General features: G+C 35.1%; 2 protein-coding genes across 2 annotated transcripts; one reads left to right on the plus strand and one right to left on the minus strand.

The window, feature by feature from the left end:
• Nucleotides 1-607: 607 nt before the first annotated feature.
• TRIADDRAFT_50434 (uncharacterized protein) lies at nt 608-1,513 on the plus strand (the record flags this gene model as incomplete). The annotated part of the gene is made up of 1 exon (XM_002113452.1): nt 608-1,513. One exon carries the CDS (start codon nt 608-610, stop codon nt 1,511-1,513), a length of 906 nt encoding a protein of 301 aa, XP_002113488.1.
• Nucleotides 1,514-3,655: 2,142 nt separating this feature from the next.
• TRIADDRAFT_26766 (uncharacterized protein) lies at nt 3,656-10,516 on the minus strand (the record flags this gene model as incomplete). The annotated part of the gene is made up of 23 exons (XM_002113833.1): nt 3,656-3,937; nt 4,031-4,237; nt 4,314-4,535; nt 4,602-4,841; nt 4,940-5,061; nt 5,144-5,273; nt 5,347-5,490; nt 5,554-5,625; nt 5,746-5,880; nt 5,957-6,043; nt 6,123-6,341; nt 6,458-6,589; nt 6,670-6,975; nt 7,041-7,177; nt 7,275-7,353; nt 7,465-7,569; nt 7,663-7,770; nt 7,875-7,978; nt 8,126-8,228; nt 8,320-8,535; nt 8,684-8,887; nt 9,126-9,350; nt 10,361-10,516. The coding sequence occupies 23 exons, from the start codon at nt 10,514-10,516 to the stop codon at nt 3,656-3,658; spliced, it is 3,735 nt and encodes a 1,244-aa protein (XP_002113869.1).
• Nucleotides 10,517-16,807: the final 6,291 nt, after the last annotated feature.

Below are 16,807 nucleotides of genomic sequence, written 5' to 3' on the forward strand. Positions count from 1 at the left end.
GAGCATGCAAACCTCTCAATTTCATTCATTTCGTTAGCTATCAATTAGCTAGCTAACTAACGAGTTAGCTATTCTTTAGCTATTCGTTAGCAATCCATTCCATTCATTTCGTTACCATGAAAAATGTCACTTTGAATGCTAAATATAATTGATTAAGACGATGAACTTTTGCACTAGAACTCAGAGTATGCAGAACCATCAATTTCATGCATATCGTTAGGATGAAAAATGTCAATTTGAATGCTAACTAAGTTAATTACGACAAACAGAACGCTCACGTTGCTAGGTGGCGCAACCAGCTACCTTAGCTTACCTTACTACGGTAGTGTCTGCAGTACCAGTGTGGTTCAACTCCGCCCTATCTCTCGTCTACAGTACAGTAGTAGAGTATTACTAGTACAGTATATGCTACCGCATGGTGTGGATGGTAATAGCTTAACACACGGACGATCGCTGTACTGTTAGTATGATCATAAACCAACAAAACCATAAACCATCATCAATCGATCATAAGAGGAAGAGGAAAACCCTAACACACTACACATCCATTGACTGATTTAGCTGGCATTTTGCAGAATACGTTATATTGCTCTGCCTGTAAAACACCATGAGCATTGTTGAATACAAGGCAATCGTTGAATATGGCGATAGAGCGATCATCTTTGTTGGAATGAACCATTTCTATCCTTTGGTCGTGCAACGAGGTCAAGTCATGCACAGCAAATATGGTGCATTTCCTCACGATTGGATGGTCGGGAAAACATTTGGAAGTAAAATTTGGGCTAGAAATAATAAAGGTTGGCTGTATATTCTTCATCCTACAGCTGAATTATGGACTTTATCACTACTACATCGAACTCAAGTAATTTATAGTACGGATATTAGTATGATTATAAGTGAATTAGAAATTATGCCTGGATGCTTAGTAATTGAATCGGGTACAGGGAGTGGATCATTATCTCATGCGATTATCCGAGCTGTTTCGCCAAATGGCAAGCTGTTAACGTATGAATTTCATAACGAACGAGCAGATAAAGCTGAAAATGATTTTAAACTTAATGGATTAAATCATCTAGTTACGGTACACTGTCGCAATGTTTGCCAAGAAGGATTTGATATAACATCGGAAGCAGATGCAGTTATTTTAGATTTACCCATTCCCTGGGAAGCAATTCCATATGCAAAACAAGCACTCAAACCGGGTGGTAGAATTTGCTGTTTCTCCCCTTGTATCGAACAAGTGCAAAGAAGTTGTATGTGCTTACGTGATCATGGTTTTATCGATGTCAAAGTTCTAGAAACGATATTAAGACCGTATCGTGTTAAGAAAATGGAATTGCCTATCGCTAATACTGGTAATTGCGAATCCTTCCAATCCAACGAGCGTAGTGATCCATCAACGAGTCATCATGAAAATAAAAGTAAACGAGAATTACTATCAACATTTCCCGTAGCAACCACTCCAGGCCATACTGGTTATTTAACGTTTGCCACATTCTATCCACAAGAATGATTTGACAAATAAGAAAAAGGATATCTATACTCGATCACCATGGACATTCTTGATAAAGTCAAATCAAAGTATGCTTGTACTACAGTATACCCGTATGTTACGAGTCATGGACATCATCGATTTCAAAGAATCATCACCAAATTGTATTTTTTTGTATTATAATTGTAATCTTGCATAGTAGGCGCCTTAATGTTACAATTATTATTAATAAACTGAATCGTTTTATGTTACATTCAATGATGATTGCAGACTGTCACTCAGAAGGAAATGATACCTGATTGTATCAATTTACTGCTTGACTATTTATTGTGGTTTCGATCGCTTGCGGCGTCGTAAATTATAGATTATTGAGCATAATACAAGTCTTATTTCAGTGGTATATCATGAAATTTCGGCAACTCCTGTTCGTGAATGACAGCTTTTAATTCACTACCGAGTATACGTATGTCACGTACGAGTATATCATAAATTCTCGATTAACTAAGGTGTTCTGAATTATAGTTTGCTTGGTATGATATTCTGACTACTGTACGTATATGCATGTTTTCCAACTCGACAGTTATCTTCAATATTGTAAACAATTATATTCATACATACACGAATGTCAACAAGAGTCAAATAGGCGTTCGCATATTAGTGTAAGTTACGCAAGAATAACTGCTTCATTGAGCAGCTCCAATTCTGTTAAGAACTTAAGTATGTGCATACGTAAGTGTATATTCAAACCTATCATTAATCCGATATGAAATCACCTATTAATCCGAAAACCCATTAAACTTATTGCTTACAACACACCAAGACTAAAAGGACTTGCAAAGCAAAAATTCAAAGCATCGATTGATCAATGATTAATATATACTTTTGTTGAAGTGAAGATTGAGGCAGGTAACTTGATACGGTGAATCACCGATTATCTCGTTCGCACTATTGAGTGCGATCTCACATTTAGTTACTAAAGTAAGAAATACGCAACAGCTGAGAAATAAAATTACAAACTTAATATCGCTAAAGTCAATATCCATGACTTAATATTTTCTTTACATTTGATCATCAGTTAGTTATTGTAATAAATACTACGTCAATAATATCATATAAAACATCCGTTTCAAGCCACTAGAATTCAAAATAAAAAATGTGTCAGCTAAGACACGTAAATCAGATATCAGCTAATTTCAGACAAAGATCACACAGCAGCAACATTGAAAAAGACAATCAGCATTTATTTGAGTAATTTGTCGATAAGTCAACGAAAACAATTTTCGGTATCTGTTAAAATAATGTAGAAATTGTGCATCGAACATTCTCTCGAAGTTTCAACTGACGAATCATTAAATCTAGCATTCGTAATAGAACTTAATTATATTTACTTAAGTCGTACTGATACAAAGTATAATTAAGTCATAAATATTTATCAAATGTTATTTAAATGGTATCTGTATAGTTTTTGTTATATCCAGAGTGATAAAGATTTATGTTCTATAAAACGGTACTTTTATGAGATATACGAATCTATTAATTGCCCAACTAAATGTTAGTGCTATACTGTACTGTACTAGCGAACAAAATCTCTACCACCTGCATTTGATTAATTCCGACAGCTATAATCAGTATTTCTTCTACAAAGAAATCTGTAAATTACTAATCATTGAATCCATGCTTTTAAGCCCGAATTTATTCATTTCTACGGTACTGAGCCGGAATAGACATAAACGGCAAGTAAAATACAGTTAGTTAAAAATATCGTAAGCTAAATAGAAATTTTTAGAAACATTTCTAGTGTATGCCTGTGCTATACTCAGAAGACAACGAACTAAACACAGTTAACATCTTAGGCAACATTATTACTCCACAAATCAGTTACTGCGGAAAACATGAAAGCTATTTTTTTTTAATTTCCTATAATATAAGATTTCAAAGATTTCATTGCTGTTTATGCTTATGCATTTACTCCCGATCAATGTATAATGATCACTGTCAATTTTAATAATTTACAGTACACAATTACTTGTACTATAACATGAATACATTTATGAACGATCCAAAGGAGCAATAACATAGCACATATCTTGGATATATTCTCGATGATTAAAATTTGAGACAAATTAATTATCAAAATTTATTCTGAGTTAATCAATTTATTACTTAGTAGTCTTGAATATTCCTACCAGATAGAGCAGTATTTTGACTAGGACCCCAATTGCTATTGGGTCCATTTGAATCTATGGAATCACCAAAAGCTGGAAAAGCTTGAGTGTCAGTAGTACTTGGAGGTGATAATCCCTGTGAGTGATCCCAAGGTGCATTTCTAACAACATAGCCTCTACTTTTCGAATTTCTCCCTCGGCTCGACGATTGATGATCCTGGCGTTCTTCTCGTTTATACATATAATGACTTAAAAGTTCTTTTTCTTCGATCTTTTCCCGCTACATACGCCAAGAAAATATACAATAGCCAGCCATTAAAGGCAACAATTTCGTGGTATTTACCTATGCACAATAAATTTAATGAATACTTACTTCAGTTTCAATTAGCTTATCAAGGTCTTTCTTAGCACCCTCAATATTTTCTGCTAATCCAGTTATTTCAACGTTGTTATTCTCTTGATCTTTGGAAAATTTAATGCTGACTTTGCGATCTTTGGTTATTTCGCGAATATCAGGAAGACGACTAATATTTCTTTGTATGCGGTATTCCATAGTGTATGATTCAACAATCTGATTTTCCTATATCGGAATAAAAAAGACCGTTAGCATAAGCTATTTAAAGAATTACTTAAAGAGCTCAAATGTGTTTTCTAACCAAATCTTGAACGATCTTTTCTATTTTAAGCTTGGCAGCATTAGCTTCATTTTCATAACCAGTAATGACGATTTTACGATCGTTGCTTTCTTTGTCTGAAGGAACTTTCACTTGAACATTATGATCAGCACGAATCTTGCTAATTGTCGAACCTTTCGGGCCAATGATTTTGGAATGATGACAAGGATCAACTTCAACAACTATTTGGAAATTTCTCTTTTTCTATTACGATAATGCAACGGTTGTTACAACATTTCCAACTTACAAATCATTCCAACAAATTATTACCTTATCCTCTTTTTCCTCTTCTAATTCTTTAATTCTATCCAGTATGGCTGATTTGGCTTTTTCAATTTGACTTGGGGTTCCAAAAATTTTGATACAATCACTATGTTGATCAGCAGGAGGTACTGAAATGTTAACGCTGTATTTTTCCATCATTGCACGAATATCTCGGCCTTTCACTCCAATTAGAGAGCGATGATATTCGATGGAGACATTCATCTCTTCGCTTATAGGCACAAATGACTAATAATCATAAATACAATGAGCATATTAATTGTAAAGAATGACTACTTTCGACATAAAAAATAAAGTTTACATTAACAATACTGACTGTCACTTACCAAGATAGCTTCTTTAGCGCCTTCAACATTGGCGGGTAGTCCTGTAATTGTAATGATATCTGTCTTGATTGGATCATTATCATCGACTGCACCTCCATTAGGTAAATTTTTCTGACGATTAGCTGCACCTAATCGAAAGGTATAAATGCCAATGATTAAAAAATAGTATTCATCTATATGCATATTAGGATTCATGTTAATTACCTGATTTATTAGGAAACTTCACATCAACTTTAAAATCAGATACAACTTGCTGTATGTTACATCCTTTTACACCTAGTATGTTCTTATGATATTTCTGAGAAACCTGACAATCAATGGTAACCATAGAATCCTAATATACAACATTTATGTTATATGAGACTTGATCCAAAAAATGAACAATCCTGATTAAGATCAACACTAACGATTTCATCCACAATTTCTAATAATTTCACTTTGGCACTATCAACACAGCTACTTGATCCTTTAATAATGACTTTATCTGAGGCGTTATCTCTTGGTATAGAAATTATTACATTGCCATTTTCTTCCGAGATTTCCCTTAAAATCTGATAAGCATAAAATGGAATTTAAATTCTTTCCCTTATATCATTGTTTAATTGTTCACGTACCTGTCTACCATTTGCGAGAAGGCGTTTATAATATTTTGGAGCAATTGATATTGTCTCTTCTTTAGTGTTTTCCTAAATAAAAATCCGTGAATAGTTCAATATTTACTACAACAGATGCTACAATATTAAAAAGAATGTTAAAAACAGAAATTATATAATTGATAAGGTGGTACAGCAAATCATAAATTATACCAGCTCGCGTATCTGATCTTCTAATTCAGCTTTGGTTTTCTCAATGTTTTCTTTAGTACCTATAATGACGATAAGTTCTTTATCTTCATCCTTTTGCGTTGGAAATATAATTCGAGTAGAAGTATTCTGCTTTAACTATAAAAGAATTAGATCATTAAAAATTTACAATGAGTAAACTTTAGTAAATTAACATCAATTCATACTAAATTACCTTGTTAATCTTTCGGCCACCAGCACCAATTAAAAATCTATGAAATTCTGGCTTGGCGCGAACTTCAGTAGTAAAACTATGCAATTCCTGGCGGGAAGTAAAATTTTACCATTAATGGAAGCCAATAGCAATATATCTAAGCTGCTATACAAGTATAATGGGATACCTGCTCGTTAGCAATCTCCAATAGCATTGCCTTAGCATTTTTGATATCGTCTTTGGGTCCTCTAATAACAATTTTATCGCTGGTTGTCTTACCATCAGGTATCTTGATAATAACCCCACCACAGTCATTACTAATAGAGCGAATTAATTTTCCTTTACTACCAATCAGTCTATTATGATATTTTTGTGGTATAGAGACAGTAATTTCTTCAACATTGGCCTGTAATATAATAAAACCATTCATATAGCAAAGGTATATACTATACATATCGTAGCAATACAAGCATTTAAAGCAATTACAATTTTAATAAGTTAAGGTAAGTATAAAACACGTACGAGTTCCTTTTGAATAGCTAAGATCTTTTCCCTTGCCATTTTCACATCTTTCTGACGACCAGTTACCTTAATAATATCACTACCACTATTTTCATTTGGAATATCTATCCTTGTGTTTGTTTCCTCTCGGATCTAATCATCAAGGATTAGAAATCACAACAGCTTATAAATTACGATCAAGGATACAATAATAAGAATATATAACAGTATACCTTTCTAATCGTGATTCCACCTTTCCCAATTATATTACGATGAAATTGCTTGAAAACACTGAACTCTTCTACGTGATTGCTTTCTATCAAGTTCGAATAAATTTTCTTCAATTTACTGCAAACCTTGTCTACATCATCCTTCGGACCACGTACTTGAACAACATCGCTATCGCTTTGTGGATCGGGAAAATTAATGCTAATCTCCGGATATGCAGCGCTTATTTCTCGAATATTACTACCCTTTGATCCGATTATCCTTCTATGGAATTTCTGTTCGAAAACCAGGTCTTTAACCCTTTCATTTTCCTAAAGCATGAACCGTAAAATTTAGTTCAAGCTCAAGTGCAATCTATATCATTATTACTTCGTACCCATTTTTTAACAAGGCTAAGAATTTTTTCTTTAGCTAATTTAACACCATCAGAATCTCCTTCTATGGAAATAACTTCGCTACTTTCATCAGATGGGAAATAAATCATAGTACCAGTTTGATTTTTAATCGCATTTACTACAAAGTAATTTAGAAAAGGAAGCAAAATTATATCAATTTCAATTATACCCATATAAGAATATTTATCAATAACAGTTAATAAAAAAATACATACTGTTAGCCTTATTTTTGCCGATAAGCTGCTTGTAAAATCGTCGGTTAATTTTGATTTCAATGTGATCCATTTTATCCACCTACAATACATTAATAATACATTAGATCATAAACAAAACTTATAAAATCTACAGTAACTAAGAAAATAAACTTATTAAGAGTAATGTTAGCGATTAATTGATAAGTCTTACCAAATTTTTCATAAATTTTTGCAAGTTTTTCTTTACGACTTGAACTTCCTCTGGTTTACCTTCTAGAATAATTAGATCTCGATCTCTCTCAAATTCGACATGAAGCTATAAAACAAGCAATTTTAATCACATTCATATAACGTTCAGATGAACTAATAATAAAGCAATTATCTTGAGCATATCTAATCTATACTTTACTTTGGACATGTCCTGCAATACTTTCGAGATATTTTCTCCTTTCTTTCCTATTAGATGCCTATGCAGCCAAACAGGAGCATCAACTTTTTCACTGATTGTACTATTTGCCTGAGGTTACAAAATAAGCGTTAAGTCATTTTTTAGTTTCAGCAATCAAGATTTGAAACAAGATAATATAATCACAGTATGAACTATTATTAAAGACCAGATACCTTTTCATAAACATGAGTTAAAGCATTGCCCAAGTGCTCTTGTTCACCTCGTAATGTTATTGTTTCCGAATTACTATCACTAGGAGGAACTTCAACTGAGACACCTAGATGTAATTAAAAGGTCCTTTTTTAAAGTAATTTTAGAGCATCTAAAGTCTCATCATCGCAGCAGAGAGCTTAACTAGAGTCGATATGCTTTCTTTACATATACAAACCATATAAGAGCATAGTAACTAATAAAATGAAATTACCAGTTAATTCTAAAATCTCTTGCAATCCTTGTCCACGGTGTCCGATAACGTATTTATGCTGAGATTTCTTTACCTCAACCGATACCGTCTTACATTTTCGCCTCTGCCAATATCAAACAAAAAATTCGGTTAGAAACGCAAATCTACGGTATATCTGTTTACCACATAAAACACGAGAACGTTATTAGCAATACCTTTTCGTTATAAATTGCACTTATTTCTTTTACAGCCTTCAATACTCCATCTTTCTCGCCAGACACGACAATCTCATCCTTTTCTACCGAAATAGGTGGTACATGAATACGAGCTCCAGTTTTTTCAGAGATTGTCTTAATTATAGAACCATTTGGGCCAGAAATAAATGGATGATAAATTTTCGAAATATTCAATCTTTCATGAGCTAGCTTTTCCTAATTTATATCCCAATGGTTGGCATAAATTTTGTTAAAAATTTACTATTAATAGTTAAAAATACAAAAACTAAACAAAACATTAGAGCTATCCAGTTTAAAGTTGAATACAACGATTACTCTTATTTGCCAAAATAAAATATCCGACCTGCTGATCGACTAATACAAGAATTTGATGCCGCGCGTCATCTATCTTATCGCGTGATCCAGTAATACGGATATTGACAATCGGGCCTTCACCAATGACTTTTATTTTAGTGGAGGTAGTTAATTCTAATTGTTGTAAGGATTTACCACCTCTACCAAGAATAGCACCTAAATATTCCTTCTGTACTGGAAGTTCAATCGCACTCTATTTCGGAATGAAAGAAACGAAAAAAAATCATTGTAAGCTACCACATATTGCCCAATTTTACAACGATCATTTCCCTCCTATAGTACTGTCTATTCCATTAAAATATCTATACCTTCAGGTTAAAATCATCTCATTGAATATATATCACAAATATACATTGTAAATGATGTCGATATGTATTTTTTATATCGGTACTTTGCAATAATTTCATATCCATCGTCAATTATTATCATACCTGTTTTTGTAACCCGATCAAGATTAATCTTTTAGCTTTTGCTACGGCATCCTTTTTACCAGTTACCATTATGGTTAGCGTTTGATCTTTAGTTGAGCTTACTTCTATAGTAGTATTAGTTTTCTGCATAACCTCCTTGCAAACTTGAGCTTGTTGTTGTTCCGGTCCAAGCACTTGTTCACCATGTCGGCCAAATTTGCGTTCTTCCATTGGAACGTGAAACACCTATCCAACAATTGTCATAGCAAATTCAATCTCCAATATAGAACATCAAGAAAGTTGTAGTAGTCGATATCATCTATCTCAGTGTATAATACATTCGTATACGATGTATACTTGTGTCGCATACAGATGTCATCGTTGTTTTACAGTAGCGTAAATCATAACATAGTTACGTAATTATTAAGTAATGAACAATTATAGCATATAATCTAATCGGCCGTTTAATACAAGCTAAAGGGCAATATTACATGAACACGTCATTTTATGTCATTGCTAATTATTTATCTTGCAAAGTAGAAATTTTAAATTCAAATGCCTTTTAAAATTGTATATTATTCATTTATGTTTTAAATTAGGATAGATAGAAAATTGATTTCAACACATTCCATGACGTTTTACTAAAAGCATTAATACCATTCATGTCATCATTAAATCATTGTTAGTGTTTCATTATTACGAACTATATTTATGGATACCGATGGAGCTTTCTTATTTATTCATTATTATCAATGAGTTATCATTTTAATCACTTCCTAGTCAATTTATATGGAATAAGTCGTAGATAGGTATTATAAAGGCGAAATGAATTGTTCAATAACTATTTCCTAAGTATTGGTGGTTTATCGCACAGTATGCGTTTTAATTTGTATGATACCGCTAGTTCTTAAACCGCTACATGCATACAGTAATTGTAACGTACATTTACTACGAAAAGCAACAAGACCGCCATGTTTTATACAAATAATGTAATAATTTATGACTTGGATATCAGTAGTACCGTACCGTACAAATTCAACATGGATTTATAGAAAATACAGCTACGACATTTAAATATTGTATCAAACTATTTAATTCTATTTCATTTGAATGTCTGTCTTACATACATACAGAAAAGCATTCAATCACTAAGTAGAATGTAATAGATTCTCCCTGATTGTTACTGCATAAAAATCAAGCTGGCTAGAGATGAATAACTACGTTAGCCTTGAATCAATATCATTTTCTATTGTTACCTGTGTTATACTAGATGAAGGAATGCTTGGCAAAGCTGACGGACCCCATTTCATGTTGGTTGTTGTTTCTTGCGGTCGTGAACTTGTAGGCAAAGGAGGAAAAGCCTGTGGGTAATCTGGTTTCTGATCATCCACCACATCAGAAATTGTGTCCATACTTTCTATTTTTTGCCTATTTGTTACTTTCCTCGTTCCCAATGTAGTTACTAACTTGTAATTTCTATATTTAAGAAATAGTACTGTCACATCAGTTTCAAGACGGCAGTTCCAATTGTTATATTTGTAATAATAAACAATGATTGAATGATTTAATCAGAGTGATTGGTACTCTTTGCACAAACTCTTTCAACGACCTCTAAATAAGGTTAGGCAATCGATATGATCCATGATAATATCATCACAATCAGTGGGTACGACCAAGAAGCAACACATGCTACAGGCGCACGAAAAAGCATACTGTACAGTGTGATAATTCTAGAGGTAGCATGAATTAGCATAGGATTGTATTCATTTAAATCGTACCAATCTGCTCTACTCGATGACTCGAACAGTAGGTTATACTGTACTGTATCTTTGTAAACATTTAAAGTTATCATGGTAATCGTACGTTCAATCAGCCTGTCGTGATAACTCTAAGGCAGGCTTTCCGCACCAACAATGTCATTGATATTAACATTATTATAAAAGTAATATATTCCATATCTTACTGTAAGTGAACTAGCCGGTCATGATTAAATATTAATAGAGAAGATATAGAGATAGGTCCAAATTATAATTATCAAACGTATAGACAAAATAAGATTGTCAAAATTGATGCTGTCTTTTATTTCTGTCATTGTATGCCCGTATTGACTATCATCCGTGTCTGGAAAATACCTTGGGACATAATACACATCTCTCCATGGCGAGACGTGCCTCGCATAACAGAAGCCATTGAATGAAGATTAATTATTACGATTATCCACTATTTGTTGCGGCTACGCACGAGTACACTATCGTGATATATAAACAGAGTAGACAAATATCTCGTCTTTTGTGTACGCACCCATAAGCGTTGGTGAAAGACAACGACTACTGTATTGAAAGGTTGGCTAAAAACACTTGTACATCCGTATCGTTGTCAGTTCTATCCAAATGTCCATTTTATCATGACTTTCTACCTGTATTATTCAATTCATTGACTCTTGACTGTATCAACTGTAGTAATACTGTATTGTATACACAGCTTTTTACCGTATGTACATCAGGGAAGAAATGATGTAGGAAGATGATGTTGCAATGGGAAGCTGTGTGCGCCCGACAAATCGACGGGGCACGTTGGTATGACTAGATAAAAACCTCTATCGAAAATGTTTTTCATCAATTGAACTACATCAGTACACTGATAGAGGAAACAAGCCACTTTTGATCAACAACAGTGCATGTATGGATAAGAAATGAACATCTACCGTTGAATCTGCTATCCAGGATACCAGTTTAGCTGGAGTGGATGGATAATTTTTCTCTAGAAATTCCAACCTCAACGACAACAGCACGTTGATCTTCAACAGTGAACAACTGTGCAGTCCTGTACTGTACCATGGCTGTACCCTACGCAGTATTTGAGTCCGGTCCTGGAAGGCTACAGTACATGACAGGACAGTACTGTACGGTGGGAGGTATCCGGTGACTTTTTCTCGCTGGCGTACAGTACACAACAGTGCAGTAGTGTACAGTATGTGATGGATTGGATGAACTGTGCACACTGGAGAAATTTGTTCTTGAAAGAGACATTGTACTGTTTATTTACAGTACTGTACACTGTACACTGTACACTGTGTTGTGACCGTTTTCGGGAGTCTTCCTCAATCGCATGGCTGTAGTTCAAATCAGGTACACGTGTATAGTGTACACTAAGTAACGATAGCATTGATTGAGTAACTTCAGTCAGGCAGTATTGCACTTGCAAAATAAGTATTTTTCGCCAGCTTCCTCAGCTGCTTTTTTGCTTCCTACCAGACTCCAGCAGTGGATGACAATGGATGGCTTGGTGGACCCTCCCTATTTTATGCCCATAAAATGTTCTTTTTTCAACTCAAAAGCAGTATACTGTACTGGACACATTACCTATGAATACAGTAAGCTATGATCGCAGTTACTGTACTGAAGGTGAAATACTGTAGCCAGTTAGGACCCCCCAAAAATGATCAATACAACACACTACGGTTACACCTAGACAGTGCTACTATACAGTATGTCGTCAGAGAAGACGAAGCTACGGAACTCATCCAGTAGTTAAAAGCTCGCTAGTAGCTACTGAGTCAATCAGTGATTTTCTGTCTAAAAGTCGACGAGTCACTAACGTCTTACTTTCTACTTTATACGATGTCAATGGACGACATGAATAATAAAATTTGTGAAAACATCAGCGATCATCTTCAATACTACACCACTGACTTTGTAGTCCAAGAGGTACTGTATGGGGAAGATAGTAAAACCATAGGAGTTGGCTGAAGCATATACTGTACAGTGTACTAGTGTGTCCATCTGTGCAATGTCAATGGAGATGTAAAATTGAAATATCAAATCAAAGCCTTTCAGCAGTAAACGATTTTCTACAAGTACGATAACTTCAATAGTCACGCCCTGACATTATCGCATCAGAGAAAAGATACAGTATCGCAAGATTATTATTTTTATAACTGGACACTCAACCTTGATATACTGTACAGTACTGTAGTTAGACGATCTCAACCTTTCAACTTTTCCATTTTCAACGTGTATAGTAGAGTATATTGCAATCCATCTTCCCAGTGCAGTATCGTAGTAGGAATCGAAATTGATGTTCGCAATTTTACCCAATGCATTACTGCATACCCTGAAAATCCTACAACACTATTGCTTGTACGCGTATAGTACTAGTAAGCAGATAATATATCCAACGAAATCATGTACAGTAATGGAAAAGGTAATTTTAAAAGGGACAACACTGCTGCAATACGTAATACACAAGGAAAATTATTATTTTAGTCAACCAGTGAAAATGAGTGGAGAGAAAAATATCCACTTCAATAGTGAACTGGGATCAACTTTTAAGTTGATTCGTCAACTGTATCCACCCCGCAATCTGAAATGTGGTTATGTTGCATTTGTGGGTGTTTGGCTCATTTCCTAGCCGGATCTAGGTTTGATGACTGCGTTTAAATGACTTCTTAGTCGTTACTACGAGGATGCCTTGCGTTACTGTACGTGTAAAGAGAAAGAGAGATACAGTATTGCACTGCATGGGCCATTTTTACCAGCATAACCATGATTTCAAGATTAACGATAGGATAGATTCAAACTCTATTCAGCATAAATCAAAATTGTCGAATAAAAAGGACAAACACCTACCGATTATTGTAACGAACCGGACAGATTGACGAAAGATGATTTCAAATCCTGGCGTGGACTTGGAGTTTAGGCAGCTTTAAATCGTCACTCGCCTTGTGCGGTACTGGCAGACTTGGCCTGAGGTTGGGGATAGTTGTGCTGTACAAGATCCGTTGAATACTACCAGACCAGGATGAAATCTTTGCCACGGATCTCCCACCTTCAACCCAACTACAGGACAGACAGACTACATGTTACAGTACAGTACAGTACAGTACCCTACAGTATGTACTGTACCGTACTCAGTGTACTGTACTGTACACTGTACAGTATAATCCAGTACTTTTTACAGTGTTGGACGTGCAGGATGTACTGTACAGTACAGTACTGTACTGTTCAGTACAGTATAATCCAGTACTTTTTACAGTGTTGGACGTGCAGGATGTACTGTACAGTACAGTACTGTACTGTACTGTACTGTATAATCCAGTACTTTTTACAGTGTTGGACGTGCAGTATGTACTGTAGTATACAGACACTCAGACAGTACCATGCCGTGCACATTGCCGCACAATAAAGTACTGTAGAGTGTACACTAGGGTGTCGATGAAAGGTCTTTCCTGTGCCGCTGATTGAAATTTAATTTCGGCTGATTTTAAAATCTTGTGGTCTCTCTAAAACAACTATAAAATAACAATTGATGCACTATTTTTACCCCAATCACACTGGATTGCAGCATTTTTTACAGTACAGTATTGACTACAGTACACTCTGTACAGTTTCGACTAGATACACTTGCATATTCGTATAATATTGTATTGCCATAACTTGCCATGACGATAGGGTAATGGCAAGTTGGGAACTGCCATGTCATGAGATTGACCCAGACCAGATACCAAAAACCAAAATCTGACTTTTTTACTACTACGGGTGGTCCCTCTCTTCTTCTTTCCTGTACCCCCCTCATGATATTACTACAGCCACTACCGTAATTACTTGTCCTACTCTATGGAAAAACGTAACTATCGACGTTATGTGGAAAATTGCAGCCATCCGGCGGCAACTGTTATGGCAAAATTGTAGCGTTCCCATTCAAATTTAAAGGCTGCTGGAGCTTGATACAATGGGCGTGGTACACAAGTCTCGACCTATCTTCCTACTTGATCACAGGGCACGAGAGAGTCAAATCGACCTTCGACTGGACTTGAGTGGTCCGCGTGCATTTTGAGCCCCTCGCGTACTCTGTAGCCTCCGTAGCTAAATGCCTAATGCACTTTGGCTTAAAGTTCTTGCTTGCAGGAATGAATTAACAAAAATTGGTTGGACGCTATGGCGTATGAGGCAGATGTTGAGGTCGAATAATAATAATTATTAGTATTACCCTTTTACAACATCCAACACCAACATTGGGTATCCCTCCCCCTATATAATCTAGCAAAAAACCAGGCGCTCTCGGCAGTTGCACAAGGTCAATCAAACTTTATTTATTTTATTATTATCTTAAATAAAATAAAAATAAATAAATAACGGAAAGAGTTCAGATCTGTTTTCCTCAACGATAGTTAGTAATTTGATACAGTAAAATTGAGAATGGATTACTATTCAATATTTATAACTGTACAGTATATTACACCCCTGTCATGAAAAAAAGTGAATCAGCTAAACGGACATCGGATTTCAAAATGTCCAATTTTGCTTTTCACCTATGTTAGTGTAGAAAAACACCTTGATGTCTTCGCAAAATGAAGTTCATCCTAATTCACTTCCTACTAGCCCGTTGGAAACTGCAGTAAGGCTAATTTTAGCTAAAGTACACGTAGGCTATCAGGTAGAACAGTGATCTTGGTTCGACTGCTTGCTAACGGGTCGGTGTGTCATATTCATGGGTATCAACCCTATCGGAATAATTCTACACGGTATCGATCTTCCGCTTTCAACTCACTTTTTATTCCTTCAATCAACTTTTACGCATCTTTTATCCTTTTAGACGCAGCGATATTACCTCCAATACGTACATTGACTGATAGCTTTTCAAATGTTGATCCAGTCCATCCATTGATTCAAATTATACATTTGCAATAACAAAATGAGAAGTCATTATACAAGCAATTATAATAAACAAAATGTTCCAACTGGGAGACCGGCTTGACGTAGATGTTGAATAGGACATAAAATAAAGTGTCCAAACAGTATTACACGATCACACATGACGTGGATGATCCCAGAGAATAGCCATGACAGGTGGTACAGTAATCAAGTTATGCACCTGCATGCATCCCTCTCTTTTTAGACACATTTGCAAGAAAAATTGTTTGTAGCCTAAAAATCACCTCGAGCACATCCATCAATGTATTGATGGAGTCTATTAGCATCCGACTGACTGATTTGAATGAGTAGCACCATTTACTTGATAACCAAGCAATAAGTATATTTGTGTATGCCCATTTCTTTTTACTGAAATGGCAACATGACAGTACTTCAATACTGACTAAAAGCCTACATGTATGGCTTGGTTGAAGCAGACTGATCTGTAAGGAAAATTGCTTGTTGCCTAAAATCATCCCAAGTTGTGCCGACATGTGAATATCATTAGCACAATTGACTTGATAATTTAAATATAATCAATACGCATACTGAAACGTACTTTGCGTTAATCTATTTCTTTTTTAATGAAATTGCAACAATACTTGAATACTGGCTAAATCTGCATACCTCCCTCTGTTTTACAATCATATAGACCAGCGTTCCACAAATGCGAAAATTTCGATCCTTGACCCAACCCGAGCCCGACCGTTATAGATTAATTGTCCCCCAAAAAATTGTTGCCTAAATTTAAATCCACTCTATCCAACAATGCATTGATCAAGTCTTAGCATCTTGTTGGCTAATTAGCAACATCATTTACTGGATAATTATAATTAATGCGCATATGTACTTATACTTAGTATGAACCCCTTTCTTTTCAACTGAAACTGTTGCAATACTGTACTTGAATATCGTACTGACTAAATATATAGCCTGCATCTCTCCCTTTTAGACTGATGAGTAAGAAAACTTGCTTGTTGCCTAAAATTCTCCATTCCTATACTAATATCT

Source organism: Trichoplax adhaerens, genomic scaffold, assembly GCF_000150275.1.
Source record: "Trichoplax adhaerens TRIADscaffold_6 genomic scaffold, whole genome shotgun sequence".
NCBI lineage: Eukaryota > Metazoa > Placozoa > Uniplacotomia > Trichoplacea > Trichoplacidae > Trichoplax > Trichoplax adhaerens.